General features: G+C 38.9%; 1 protein-coding gene across 1 annotated transcript in view; it reads left to right on the plus strand.

Moving 5' to 3' along the window:
* The first annotated feature begins 4,507 nt into the window (after positions 1 to 4,507).
* Positions 4,508 to 15,317, plus strand: part of nfatc1 (nuclear factor of activated T cells 1) — a 62,436-nt gene continuing 51,626 nt past the window's right edge. Inside the window, exons 1-3 of the mRNA XM_067426150.1 lie at positions 4,508 to 4,893; positions 7,115 to 8,144; positions 8,269 to 8,428. Of these exons, the coding sequence (XP_067282251.1) occupies positions 4,875 to 4,893; positions 7,115 to 8,144; positions 8,269 to 8,428 (1,209 nt within the window). The 5' untranslated portion in view covers positions 4,508 to 4,874. The remainder of the gene's footprint in view (positions 4,894 to 7,114; positions 8,145 to 8,268; positions 8,429 to 15,317) is intronic.

Consider the following 15,317-nt stretch of genomic DNA (forward strand, 5'->3'; position numbering starts at 1 on the left):
CGCTGACACATCATTAGTGATGCACATGCATATTATGATTCATGCCAATGTTATGAGTGTGCAGCCTTTTTTAAACATCTCCAAGACAGACAATTCAACATCTGTGGCATTAGTTATGGACTCATGTTACAGTGTCCCAAATGTCTGTCTGTGGTGTGACATGCGTTGATACATATATTGCGTTATAGCACATCGCCGCTCATGTATCCTGTTTGGAAAGATAATTTGTCATTTGTGTATTCTTGAAAACCTTACAGAGTAAACAGCAGTGCATCATGCTGACACACGAGCCGAGCTAACTGCATTATCACTCATTGTATTATCATTATCATTAGTGTTAGTAGTTCTTGAAGTCATAAAGCCACTGCCACTCCTGTACATAGCAGTCAATATGATGTCTTTTGAATATAAATGAGAATTTTTCCCAGTGTTGTAGCCTGACCAAACCGGCTGACCTGCCTTTGTGGGCGTCTAATCAATTATTTATCTGCTCTCTAGAATACTCCATTCTGATTGGTCAGTCATGCCATCCAGCGGTCTAACATACACTGTCACCGTGGCAATACTGTATCCCACACATCTCTCATCCAGGTAACTGGCAGTACTTTCACCGCAAACCTAACCGTAAGCCTTGCGAGAGGCGATAAACTTTCTTCGTAAGTTCAGTACGGAAGGCGGTCCGCCGGAAGCTAGGTATTTTACTTTATAACATGTTAAATATGGATATTGTTCTTACAAAAATCCATCGATTCGCTTCAAAGGCCTTTATTTACACCCTGGATTTGTGTGGATTACTTTTATAATGGATGGATGCACTTTATTGGTCTTCAAATTTTGGGCTGCCATAATAAATATTGAAGGAGCCAGTAATAAAAATATATAACTCTGCCATATACACCTAGGATGGCTTGAGGATGAGTAAATCATGGGATCATTTTAATTTTTGGAAGGAACTATCCCTTTAAATCAACTGATCACTTTTTAAAGTGCATCTAAAGCCTTTGGCTGTGTCCGAAATCACTCCATAGTCCATACCCTAATATAGTGTATTATTTGAAAGCAGCCTTTTGTAATGGTTTCTGAAACAATAGTGCACATTATTGAATACACTCATTCAGTCCCATAATGCACCACAATAACAAGTGTGCAACCACTTACACTCGGCTAGTAACCAAGCACTGTGAACATTGCACTGAATTCTTTTTAGAAGATGGCGTTCACTTTAAGTGGAATTTTAGTAATATTGTTCCAGTGTTTGACCGATTTAAAAACATTTTTTGACTTGGTTATTGGAGTATGTTTGACAAGAAAACGCAAAGTTACATTTAATTTAATGATACCTGCCATTTATTTGAATCAATTTTCACTCAGACATTGCTAGTAAATACTACAGCCACATTTTTTACTGTGTAAAATTATAAAACAATTCAAAGCTTAAATCAATATTTCATATCCATATATTTATTTATTTACTGAGTAGCCATGTAATAAAAGGATTTATTGTGTACAGTTTAATAATGCTGATGTAAAGTTTAGATCTAAATCTAGTAACATAGACAACAAAAAGTCTTTAGAGACTATAAAGCACACCAGCGTTTTGGCGTATACTGCAAAGCTGAGGTGAACAAAATATCCGGAACTGTACTGGTGCTTAAAAACCCCTGCCCTCGACAACGGGCAGACAGAGTGGAAAAACTACAGGCCAACTGACGTAGAACTAGGCGCACGTCAATCAGCACAGTTAGTGCTATTTATTACCTTCAGCCTGGAAGCTGTGTTTACTGCGGCACGCAGCTTGCTTTCACATAGCTGGGGAGGACAGGGAGGCCCTGCCCACATCCCCTCAAGCCCACTTAGGGCCCCTAACCAGTGGGTGAGAGCTTTCCATGAGGTCAAACAAATACATTTGACCCACAGAACAGCAGGAGAGAGAGGACTGTAAGAGAAGGTAATGGCACAATTACCATGTTCCCATGATGAAAGAAACAGCTAGTGTTTCATAAATGCACTAATTCCTGATGCAATTATATATCATCCTGTGCGTGTGGGGTGAAGGCTATTTGGCTCTCTTTTGATACTCGACCTGGATGAATTCTTAGTGGGGGCAAACACTATGCAGCTACTTCAAAACACGTCCATGTCATTAGAGAGCTTGCAAAATGTTCAGCCACATTAAAAAAAGCCTCTTTTTGCCTTATGGGAAGACCATACTGTTTTCGAAGATGAAATTCTTTGAGCAGAGATTAAGAATACAGACTTATCTTTCTTTAAAATACATTAAAATCACACAACATTTAGGGTTACTTGCATGATTTGAATCTTTTTAATGCTTGAAAAAAATAAAAAAAATAATATATTTTTTATGATATATTACTTTATGATTATATATATATAATTTTTATTTATTTTTAAAGTAACATATCATAAAAAATATATTACTTTTTTTTTTTTTTACGATATGTTACTCTTTACAATGGGGTGCAAATTAAAATTGATGTTTTAGTATAATAGTATGGTCAGGTAATATTTTACAGTGCTGTCAAGTCACCATTATTTCTATTGCGCTTTATAAAATAGGCATTGTTTCAAGCAGCTTTACAGTGATAAAGAAGATATGAGAATCCTTTACATTTATGCAAATGTTTGCCAACATTTCTTGGCTTCAAAAAGTCCTGGATGTTTCCTGATGACGCAGCGAATCGCGCCCCTTTGGAAAGTTGTCAAAACTGAAATCATAGTTGCCCCAGCTGCCAGCAGCATCTTGTGATTTTCAGATCCCATTTCCCTGCACTGTGATGTCCTAAAAAAAACAACTGTTAGTGTGTTTATTCAATCACTATCAACCCACTGCTGTTGCTATGTGATGAGCCTCACAGTGACGCTATTTGTCTGTTGATGGGACAATAGACATTATTAACATGATAATGGATTCTTTAACTGCATTTGTTTTCAAAACAGCCACATTGGATTCTATTTCCAGATGCACATGTGTATCAATGCTCTTTCACCATGCATTTCAGCTATAGATCTCAGTCAGGGTAACGCCATATTACATTTTTGACAGAAATGAAAGCGAGGCTGTGAAGGATGGAAGTACAATAGATTTCAATGGGTTTTTGTTTAACATGACTAGTTAATCTGACAAAAATGTATTTTAGAAGAAAAAGATAAAAGTTTAGTATTGACAAAAACTCTATGAAACAGTTTCAAAATTGTTATCTTGGAGCTTTGTATAGTGTAATGTCTCCAAGTCTATCCCTTACAGCCTCATTTTCATCCGTGTTAAATTCAATGGTGTCTAACCTGACAAGGGTCTATAACTCATTAGTGATTCCCATTTTGTGAATTGTTCATTTGAATCGGTTCTTCTAAATGAACTATTTGAACCTCTGCACAAAACTGGTCTAAAAAGATTTTTTCAAGAATCAGACTGAACAAATTCACGAATCAGACAGAATCGGTAATCGGTAAGAGCAGCTAGAGGTAACAAAATGATTGCTTGCAGAACTTACATGTTCAACTCTCAATAATTCTGATTTATGTTAGCAACAACTTGTTGAACTGAGAACTGTCTCTTTTCACCTAATGACCCGAGAACCAATCAAAAAACTCATAAGATGAAAAAATGTATTACTTTATAATAAAACATATTTGGTCTGCAGGAAGCTAGATATTTTACTTTTTTAAATATGGATGTTTTTCTTACAAAATCCTATCGATTCGCTTCAGAAGGCCTTTATTAACCCCCATAGAGGCATGTGGAGAATGTTTATTATGGATGGATGCACTTTTTTCTGCTTTAAACTCAATGGACCCTGCCACTGCCTGCCACTATAAAGCTTGGAACTCCAGGATATTTATTAATATAACTCTGAATTCATCAGAAAGAAGGAAGACATATACACATAGGATGTCTTGAGGCTGAGTAAAATTCATTTTTAAGCGAACTAGGTACTCCTTTAGTAAACAAGTATTTTATTAGCCCAAAACATTTCAGCCCAGAGATTATTAAGCCTATTGTAAATGCAAGTGGCTTTTTTGCTTCTAAATTAGCTGAATCATGCTACTGGGACAAAAATGATTTAAAAAAAAAAAAAAACCTTTTTAATATAAACAAAAACAAACTAAACAGTAATATTTACCTACATATAGCCTAGCTCTACTGGAACGTTTTAAAGAATGTCTAATGCCTCTAGGTGTCAGGGACATTAAACAACGCTGAATCATTATTCGAACCGGTTCTTTAAAACGAACTGTTCGAAAGAACCGATTCCCAAAACGAGTTGGACTTCCCTTCACTAGCACATGCGCGTGCGCACACGCCGGCTTGTTTTTTTTTTTTTTTTTTTTTTGCTTTTTTTTTTTTTTTTTTTTTTGCTCTGCGTTTAAGCGGCTCCACATCTGGAAATGTTATGAGGAGAGAATCCCTCTCTTCATCTGCCGTTGAGCTTGGAGACGTGGTGCCTGCGTCACAAGGGGAGGGGCGGGGCTTCTCGGAGGTGTTTCCCGGCTTTATATAGATACAGAGACCTTTCCATCGCAAAGCAGTGCGTCACCAGAACCCCTGGAAACTAACATGCAAGTCCAGAATAGAAAATATAACCAGTTAGAGAAACTGAATTAAAATAACTTTAATACAATTTCGCGCTGTTACTGCAAGCGCCTTTTTAAAGTGTTGTATATTGAGCATTCGAGTCATCTGCAGTTTTTTTCCCGTGACTGGAATACACCTTTATTGCGGTAAAAGTGAACCGTTGTGATCACAGATATCTGGAGTCATTATTATATTGGAAACAAAACGCTGGTCGGACACTGTTGTGCGTTTTGGGAAAGTGCGTTGAACTTGGTGTGAGTTCACTCTACACTTCGCAAGCATGAAATCGGCAGAGGAAGGTAACGTATAAGAAGATTAAATGCTCCTACACTGTCATATTCCACTCTATGTGTTTCTGTAACGTTAGCGTTATTAGGACTACACTATTAGCCTAATATTATTGAATGGGTGCACGTTTGCTTATGAGTTTACCTGTCCTGATTGAAAAAAGGGGGAGAAATCAACTACTGTCGTGCACTCACTATTAGTTACTAAGGGTAACACAGCGTCTCTAACGCAATTATGCCATTACTCTCAAACTTTGACTTAATGTTTCCATATTTGTCCATATTTCCATATAAGTTATTTAAAAATCAACAGCACTTTCCTAAACTGTGTAAATTAATGTCTAATACAAAGACTGCTGTAACCCACCTTACTAAAGGGGTGAGTTGTAACAGTAGGTGGGGTAGGTGACACTGATTGGAAATATAGGCATTTTAATTTGTCTGCATTCAATTCACTGAAATAAAAAATAGCATCTCTGATAACTACCCCAAATGATATTTATAGCAAATAAAATCACGTAAAAGGATAACAGCTCTAAACCTATATTGTATCACTCTGTGCAATCTGTAGCACTTTGGAAAGTTGTTTCAACCCTCCCCATATATGATTTGATGATGTATCTCACCCCAGTAGCTCATTACTGATTGGTTATTGGTGGTAACTGCTCATCCTGTGCTACTGCTTTATTGTGTACAATTATTGTTAATGTTTATTCATTATTTTTTATGTTTAGTCTTGTGAAATTTGAAGTTATTTCTATATGCAATCAAAGGACTGAATGATTTTTTCTTAGTTTAGGAGACTGCAGAAGGGAGTGGTGGGCCTGACGAAGATGAATAAGCAGGAACGTTATTTAGATTGTGGGTTTTTGCATCCCTCTCTTTGCAGCAAATGTGCATTTCACAAGATAACTCAGATTATAGTTCATAATGACAGCTCTACTAAAACAAAACCAGCTCTGGTATTTTCGGCTGAAAAAAATAAAATAATAACTTAAACCAGCTTTGAGATGGTGTCCCAGCCTGGGCAAGGTTGTTTAGCTGGTCTTCAAACCTGACCTGCTGAAAACTGCCTAAAACTACTTTAAATCCAGCCAAACAGACCAGCATAACACGACTGAGAGACCAGCAAACCTGCTTAAGCTGATTTAAGGTGTTTTATTTCAGCAGGGTTACTAATGTACTTTTAGTAATCAGTAATTTAGTACTTTTATTTATTTTTTAAGCCATCAGAATCACATAGTGTATACTTACGGCTTGCTTACAAAAATCTAATATGTAGTTGTTAACTTGATTCAGAAACGATACATACATTAGGGATACATTAGCATGCTATCAGTATCCAGGGTGCTTTGTTGCGCTGTGGTCACATTTTCAAGTATCCGTGTTTTTAATCGTCCTCTAAAGTAGCGAGAAATCATTGCAAATTTTATTGCAAGCAGAGCCAGTAGTGGATGTGCGCCAGTTTGGGCTAACTTACATTACATATATTTCCACCAGGTTGGACTGACTGACTACACTACAATGACTGACTCAACTCATCTGCATTTTTTCCCCTTTTTGCACTCAGTGCACACACACAATTCTGTTATCTATAAAAAAAAAGTCTTAATGGACAGACTTAAAAACTTAGGCCAAATGATGTATTACTACTGCTTTTTAAAACGTTTTAAAAGTTTTTGGATAAGCTATAAGTGTTCTAAAATTGTTGAAGTGGTCAATGACTCATCTTGAACTCTCCAGAAAGCTCGAAGGATTACATTTTTTTCTCTAGTCAAGCCATTTTGTGTTAGTCATGTAGCATGTCAAATGTTGTGTGTTCTCTAATCTCAATATATACATTGCATAGAAGCAAATGTTTGCCTGTGTTTTTCGACAAAGACTGCTTATGAGTATTGGTTTTCCGTCTGGTTTTGTCCTCAGAGAGATATTTTTAACACTTTGTTATTTTTGGCCTGGTATTTGTGTATCACTCACCTTGCTTCCTCTGCAGAGGTTGTGGCTTTTAACCACTAACGTTTTTTTGACTCACAGCTATTACTAATAAAGAGTAGAGTGTCTTTTTATAATGCCACCATTATATACCAATCAAATGGCAGTTCTTAAAAAATAAAAGGCTATTTATTAGAGCTAGATGATTGTAAAAGCAGCAACCTCCTTAAAATTTCCACACAGCAGCTTTATGCACGTTCTTTAAGAAATATGTCCTATGCCCTCTGATTGCTTCTTACAGATGCATATGGTTACAGCCAAAACACCAGCATTTCACTTTCGCTGAGCAACCCCTGCCCGACCTCCCAGTACCACAATCTCCAGACCAGCCCTTCATTGTCAATATCCATCAGTCAGCCATCCTCATTCTCCCCTCAAGATGACATGAGCTCAGTGGGCTACTTCCAAACATCCGGCCCTCGGTCCAATGGAGCTCCCACATTGGAGAGTCCACGCATTGAGATAACGGCTTATGGGCAGTTCCCCGAGGATGAAGTCGAGGAGAGCAACGTTCCCGTGACCAAGCGAGTCAATTCCATTGTGACATTAACTTTGCCAAGTATCGACGGTTATCGTGATCCCTCCTGTCTCAGCCCGGCAAGCAGCGTGTCCTCTCGTAGCTGCCATTCAGATGCGTCATCATACGAATCGGGCTTCTCGTACAACTACGACAACTCGCCGCAGAACTCGCCCTGGCAGTCTCCCTGCGTCTCCCCGAAAGGTTCCTCATCGCTGCAGTCCTGCACCCTCGGGGTTTCTCCACGGCATTCGCCATCCGGTTCTCCCCGTGCCAGTATCACAGACGACAGCTGGATGGGCACCAGAGGCTCGCGACCAAATTCTCCTTGTGGCGGTAAACGGAAGTACAGCTTTAATGGTGGCCACTCGCACAAGTACCATCCATACTCGCCGAATCAATCCCCGGGGCTGTCGCCACAAACTTCGCCCCGTCTCAGCATTACAGAGGACACCTGGCTGCCCAACACCAATCAGTACACCAACTCTGCCATTGTCGCCGCCATTAATGCCCTCACCACAGATGGATTAACAGATCTTGGGGAGGGGATCCCTTTGAAGTCCCGCAAGACCAGTCTGGAGCAAGGTGGCTCGATGAACCTGAAAGTAGAACCAGGTGGAGAAGAGACAGGATCCCTGGAGCTTTGCCAGGAGGACTTCTCAGCACGCCTGCCCTTCAAAAAGGAGACCTACTGCAGTGGCTTCTTGGATGTACCCCAACACCCATACTGGTCCAAGCCGAAGACTTACATCAGGTTGGTTGCACATACAATTTCTTTCATATTCATGGTCAAATAGTTTGCTCTTTTGTCTGTGCTAACCAAAGTTCTCTCTTTCTCTTTGCCTCATCATTGGACTCTCTCACTCTTATTCTCAAAGTCCATCGTTGCCTGCTCTTGATTGGCAGTTGCCTTCCAGTTCAGGGCCTTACAGTCTACAGATTGACGTCCAACCCAAGTCCCATCACCGTGCTCATTACGAGACTGAAGGCAGCAGAGGGGCGGTGAAAGCACTAGCGGGAGGGCATCCAGTGGTTCAGGTATAAATTCATAACCTCTCAAAACCAGTCGGGTCTCTCAAAGGCGTAATTCACTCTGTCATTATTTACTTACCCTCATGTTGTTCCAAACCTGCACTACTTTCTTCTGTGGAATGTAGGATGATGCAGTAACTGATTAGTTCACCCTAAAGTAAAAATTCTGTTATTCAGTTGTTCCAAACCTGTATGAATTTCTTTCTTGTGCTGAACACAAACAATGATATTTTGAAGAATGTTGGTTACCCAACAGTTGATGAGCCACTATCAATGGGGTCCATCAAATGTTTCATTACCAACATTCTTTAAAATATCTTATTTTGTGTTCAGCAGAAGAAAGGAATTCATACAGGCTTGGAACAACTTGAGGGTGAGTAAATGATGACAGAATTTTAATTTTGGGTGTACTATCACTTTAAGTAACTTTTCTAAATGCGGCTTAGTAAAAAGACTTACCGGTGCATTACACAAAACAATGGCACTGACAAATTTTAAGATATGTCAATGCATGTTGCTTTCAGTCATTTTAGTCTCGGACTAGGCTTAAACCTTGCCTGTGAAACTGGGAATTAGTTTTCTAGGTTGATATCTGCATGAAAAACTCTGGTATGAAATGTACTTTGTTATAAACACTACATTTGAAAAGTTAGATAAGTAAACATTTTTAAGGCCAGATTTTAACACTTTTGAAAAAAGTTTCTTTTGCTCACAATGGCTGCATTTATTTGGGGGGGAAAACAGTAAAAACAGTTATACTGTGAAATAATATTATAATTTAAAATAACTTTTTTCTATTTTATTACATTTTAAAATATAATTTTTTCATGTAATTGCAAAGCTGAATTTTCAGCAGCCAATACTACAGTCTTCGTAGCCAAATGATCCTTCAGAAATCACTCTATAATGCTGATTTGATGCTCAAGAAATATTATCAATGTTGAAAACAGTTGTGCTGCTTAATTTGTTTGTGAAAAAACAATACTTTTTCTAGATTCTTTGATGAACAGAATGTTCAAACGGACAGCATTTATTTGAAATGGTTTATATGCACTTTAAAACTATATCTGCCATTCATTGTGGAAATGTTCAGAGAATGGTCTTATTTTTAACTTTTCATTCCTGCAACATCCTCTCCATGTGCTATGGTGGTATATTTTCAGTCTTTCATTGTTTTTGTTTTTGTTCATGTAAGGGAACTTCCTTTTATTTGTTTTCTCTAAAGTCCCACACCGTGATTTAAACCCTTATATTGTTCGCTATACTACCAGTTCCGGAAGTGTGAGTCTGATATTTCACAAGACTGACACAAGTCTTGGTGTCAGTCCGTTCGGCTCATCGGTGAGTCACACTCCTCATTTGCTTTTTATATCTAAATCATGGGTATTCACTAGCGTATTCACCACACGAGTTGTTTGCAGATGCTGCCTAATGGATAACAGAATTCCAAAAGACAGGAGTCGTGGTTTTATCTGAAAAAACATCAGTGTGGTTGGATGTGACTCTTGGGTTATGCGAACCACAGTCTCCACGACCACTTTATTTAACTCCACGCAGTTAAAGGTGAACTCGACATCTCAGAATACATCTGTGGCTGCTGGGTGCTTTTCAATTCAAAATAACGAGGTGCTAATGATTGTGAACACGTGGCTCAGCGCGACTCCCGTCTGAACAAACAAGGTCCTCTCACCCTCGAGTTTTTTTCTTTTCAGATCCATTGCCATTTCCGGCCTAGTGCACAGACTGCCTTTTGTTTAGCTGAAGGTTCTCGTACTGCACTGACATCATGTGCAACAGCATCGTGTGGAGGCGTCTAGTCTTCGCTGCACACAGTTCTGGCAGGCAAGGGAAGGGGAGTGTTCGAGGAGCCTCAAACAAGCTTGTCCCATTCTGTAAACCATCAGATTAGAGAGCGCTCTCAGCTGCAGATGTTCTTCTTTTAGTGTACAGCAACTTCCTTCACGCTCTGTCACCACTGTTTACCTCTTTCGAGGATCTCAGTCAGTGTGCAAGTTCTTTTGTGACCTTAAGGGGAGTTGTTAAAGTACTTTTGTCAGATTTTTTAGGACTGCAAGTATTTGGAAGTTATTCTCACAAAAACAGAATTGACTTTTGGCCACCGTTTCTCTAACATACTTGTTTTATGCAAATCTTTAATACATAATGTTGATTCGTGCATTTTGTCATATGCTTTTGTAATAAGTCTGTGTTCCCTACTACGTGTGTAGTATGATCCTCATATTTAGTCTCAGAGCTCCCCTCTTTCCTACTTCTGTCTCTCCATTTGGGGTTTGGTGGTTTCTGATGATCAGGATTTTTGTACCCAGGCTGCTAGAGCCCCGTCTCTCTTTTTCTCTCTCCCCTTGTTCGGTTTCCTGGTGGTTTATGTCAGATTTTTTGTATCCTGGATGCAGTTTTACCACATGTGCCGTCAGATTGACGGTAGACGTGAGTGTGTAGCCTCTGATGTAAGCCTGCCGCACCACAGCTATGCGCTTCCACGTCTGCGCTTAAGTCTCTCGGGAAGTTAACTTCTCAAAGAACAGCTCTGTCAACAAAAATCACCGCTGTAACTGGAAGAAGTGACGAAATCCCTAAATATAGGTTGGTTTGTAAGGGCAGTGCTTCCACATTTTTAATATTCAGACCGTTTCATCTCGTAGGCCTACTGTGACTGATCTTTATGACTATTTTCGTTGAGTTCTGTTAATAGTTTCTATCTGGTGTAGCTCAGTCTTTTTATAACTTATTTTATCATAGTAATGCGTCTCATTCACTAGTAATTGCGTACTTAAATGGTTAGTTCACCCAAAAAGGAAAATTCTGTCATTAATTACTTTCCCTCATGTCGTTGACACCCGTAAGACCTCTGTTCATCTTCGTAATACAAATGAAGATATTTTGTTGAAATCCGATGGCTCAGGAAGGCCTCCATTGACACCAATGTCATTTCCTCTCTCAAGACCCATAAAAGGCACTAAAGACATCATTACAAAGCCCATTTCACTACAGTGACTCTATAATCATTTTATGAAGCGACGAGAATAGTTATTAAGCGCCAAAAAACGAAACAATGACTTATATAGTGATGGGCCGATTTCAAAACAAAGATTCGAACAGTTGTAAATCAGCGTATTGATTTATGATTCTGATCGCGTGTCAAACTGCCAAACTGCTGAGATCACATGACTTTGGGGATCCGAATCCTGAATCTATACGCTGATACTGTTCAAATCTTTGTTTTGAAATCGTTCCATTACTATATAAGTCATTGTTTCATTTTTTTCACACAAAAAAACTATTCTTGTCGCTTCATTAAATGATTGTAGAGGCACTGTAGTGAGATGGACTTTGTAATGATGTCTTTAGTGCCTTTTATGGGTCTTGAAAGAGGAAATGACATTGGTGTCAATGGAGGCCTTTCTGAGCCATCGGATTTCAACCAAATATCTTCATTTGTGTTCTGAAGATGAACGGAGGTCTTACGGGTGTCGAACAACATGAGGGTAAGTAATTATTGACAGAATCTTTGAGTGAACTAACGCTTTAAGTATTTTTGCCCAAGTTCACAAAGAGAGACACAAATTTGTTCTTAATCAATATTATCCTTAATTATTAACTCTTTAGATAGACCCTGACAAGACTACCCATGATTGGCAGCATTCATATTGCAATGCTAATGCAAATATTTACCATTGAGCCAAAACACTATGACTGTAATATGCTGTTTGTCTTCATGCTTTCTGACAAAACCGTGCCATCTCACTGAGAGTATGGTGTCCTGTGGTATCTGATGTTAGCAGCAGATCCTTTTTGGTTGCGAATTGCAGCCGCCATGGATCAAACTTGTTGGTCCGGCACATCCCACAGAGGCTCAATTGGATTGAGCCACCTTGAACTCTTAATAATGTTCCTCATTCCCGAACAATATGTGAAGTGTAGCAGGGTGCATTATCCTGCGGAAAGAGGCATCTCCACCAGGGAACACCATTGTCATGAAGGGGTGTACCTGGTCTGCAATAACGTTCAATGTCCATATGAAAGACCAGACCCAGGGTTTCCTGGAAGAGCAATGTATTGCCCATAGCATCCCTCTCCGTCCACCAACTGATCATCATCCCTCAGTGCATCCTGGTGCCATCACTTCCGCATAGACATCCACATGATATAAAAGAAAATGGGACTCATCAGACCAGGCAACCTTTTTCCCCTGATCCATTGTCCAGTTCTGACACTTGCATGTCCATTTTAAGCACTTTCGACAGGGTCATCATATGTGGCTACACATCCTCATATGCAGCGATGCACTGTTTGTGACGCATTCCTCACATAATCATCGTAAAAATGTTGTATGACTTGTACCTCAGTACCCTTCTGTTGGCTCGGAACAGATGCAATGTCCTTCGTTGCCCTCGTGCATCGATGAGCCCGACACACTGCCTCTGGTTTATGGTTTGTCCCTCCTCAGACCACTGCTGGTAAATTCTTACAACTGATGTCCTTTTTAGAGATACTCTGACCCAGTCACCTTGCCATAACAATTTGGCCTTTTTTTAAATTTGCAAAAATCTTTATTCCTGCCCATTTCTCCTGCATCTAGCATGAATATCATGAGAACTTACCATATATCCAGACCTCTCTATGTGGCCTTGTTAGGAGATAATTGCTTCACCCATGACAGGTCATAATGTTTTGGCTTGTGTGTGTGTGTGTGTGTGTGTGTGTGTGTGTGTGTGTGTGTGTGTGTATGTGTGTGTGTAATAATATATCAAGAAAAAATGATGTAATCACATAATATATTCAATTGGCTGCATATAATTGGTGGTTGTTAATGTAGTTAAATTAACATATCACACTTACTGAAAAATATTATAATTCATAGTTGACATTTTTATTTTATAAATCATATTTTTCATCTTTTCATTATTTTTTTCTTCTAATTATCTTGTATCTTTTTTGCACAGTTTTCTTAGTAGATTTGGTAAATAAATTCTTGGGTTTTTGTGCTTTATTTATTTAATTTGTGGGTTTTAGTTGGTTATAAATTTGACCTTCAATTTAGGTAAAAATGTGTGAGCTTATATTTATGAATCATGATTTCAATGTTTTAATGTGCCAAATACAGGCATTATGCACTGTGAGTGAATGAACCCAATGAGAAGAGCAGTTGGTCTTGCTCAATATCACATGAGACATAACCTTTTCCAGTAAGAATTTGCTCACTGGATCTGGCCAGTAACTCTTCAACGTGTTGTAGATCTACTTTTTTCCCTCATCTGCCACAGATGTGCCACGGAGGTTGAGAGCTTGAGTGGGTGAGAACTGACCCGCAGCACTTGGAGGTGTGGACATACGGCTCTAAACTCAGTGCCATGGGCGGAAAGAGTCTTGGCATTCCTCTAGTGGGTGATAATGTAATGAAGTGAGGGGAGGGTTCTGGGAGTGGGATCTCTCTGGTCTTTCTGGCCTGTGCACTCCCTACTGCCTGAATAAACACAAATGCCAGGCTCAAACATATCTACTTAAATAAATATACAGACTGGTCCAGGACTTTTACCACAGATGCTGACCACCCTCTTTGAGGATCTCCATACATCAGCTGCTTAGACCCAATGTGCTTGAGCTTTCAATATAAATCTTCAAATTCAAAATCTTACTTCATATTTACATCAACAAATTATTATTATTGTATTTATTTATTTTTACTTTTTTTGTGGTTTCCCTTGAATAACTTTTTTTGGGCTTCTGCAATCAGTTTCTTTTAGTAATAATAATAGTAATAGATTTTATTTATAACGCACTTTTCATTCCGAAGAATCTCAGTGCAAGTACACAGTACATTACTGAACAATATACACTACAATTCAAAAGTTTTTCAAATAAATGACTTTAACTCACTAAGGCTGTAATTATTTTAATCAAAAATACAGTACAAACAGAAATATTATTCCCATTTAAAGTAATCGTCTCTATTTTAATATATTAAAATAGTCTTCAGTGTCACATGATCTTTCAGAAATTATTCTAATATGCTAATATGCTCGAGAAAACTTTTTGTAACTTTATTAATGTCTTATTAATGACTGACTTTTGATCAGTTGAATGTGTTCTTGTTGATTAAAACTATTCATTTATTTTAAAAACAAAACCAAAAATCTTACTGACCCCAATCTTTTGAATGCTAGTGTACATATGGTGCAGGTTTTTGGTCCAATGATAACCTGCGGGCGACAATGTCACAGAAATAAAAATAAAGTTACAAAATTTGGGCCTAGAAATCTGACTCACCCTAGCGGCAGCAAATCTAATTTGCAGCCAGTGTCGTCTAGCAACTCTCCGTTGGCTTACGAGCTTCAAAAACCAAACTCTGGCCAGGCCAATCACATCGTGTATAGAGTCGGTGGGCGGGCTTAACATAATGACTGCAGAGTTGCGGAGTTTCCGCATGCTACTAGTAAACACAGAAACTGGTGAACTGCGGTCTTTTGAATCAGCTTTGACTGCGACTGGAAGACTTGGGGAAAAGAACAAAAAACGGAACTGAAGTCATTCTTAAGAAGGAAGATGAGTTTTGCCGACCGGATACGGCAAAAGCTTAATCTATCAACTAGCTCCGCTTCACCTTTTTCGTTGCTCTGGTTGGTTGAAGCGCTGTCCTATTGCGTGCAGAGGGACTTTGAAAGAAAACCATTCATCCCGCCTCCCTGGATTGAACCCTGACAACGGTGTGTTCCCAGACCAATCTTCATCTTGATGTGGGTCTGGCTTGTCAGGCTAACAAAATGTAACATCACATGTTATTTAGAATATGGGTTTTTGTCCTAGCCAGATGTGACAATTAAAAGATTGACATTTTGTAAATTACAGTCTGTTTATGCAGGATCATGCTGGGTAG

Source organism: Pseudorasbora parva, chromosome 19, assembly GCF_024679245.1.
Source record: "Pseudorasbora parva isolate DD20220531a chromosome 19, ASM2467924v1, whole genome shotgun sequence".
NCBI classification, from domain to species: Eukaryota; Metazoa; Chordata; class Actinopteri; order Cypriniformes; family Gobionidae; genus Pseudorasbora; species Pseudorasbora parva.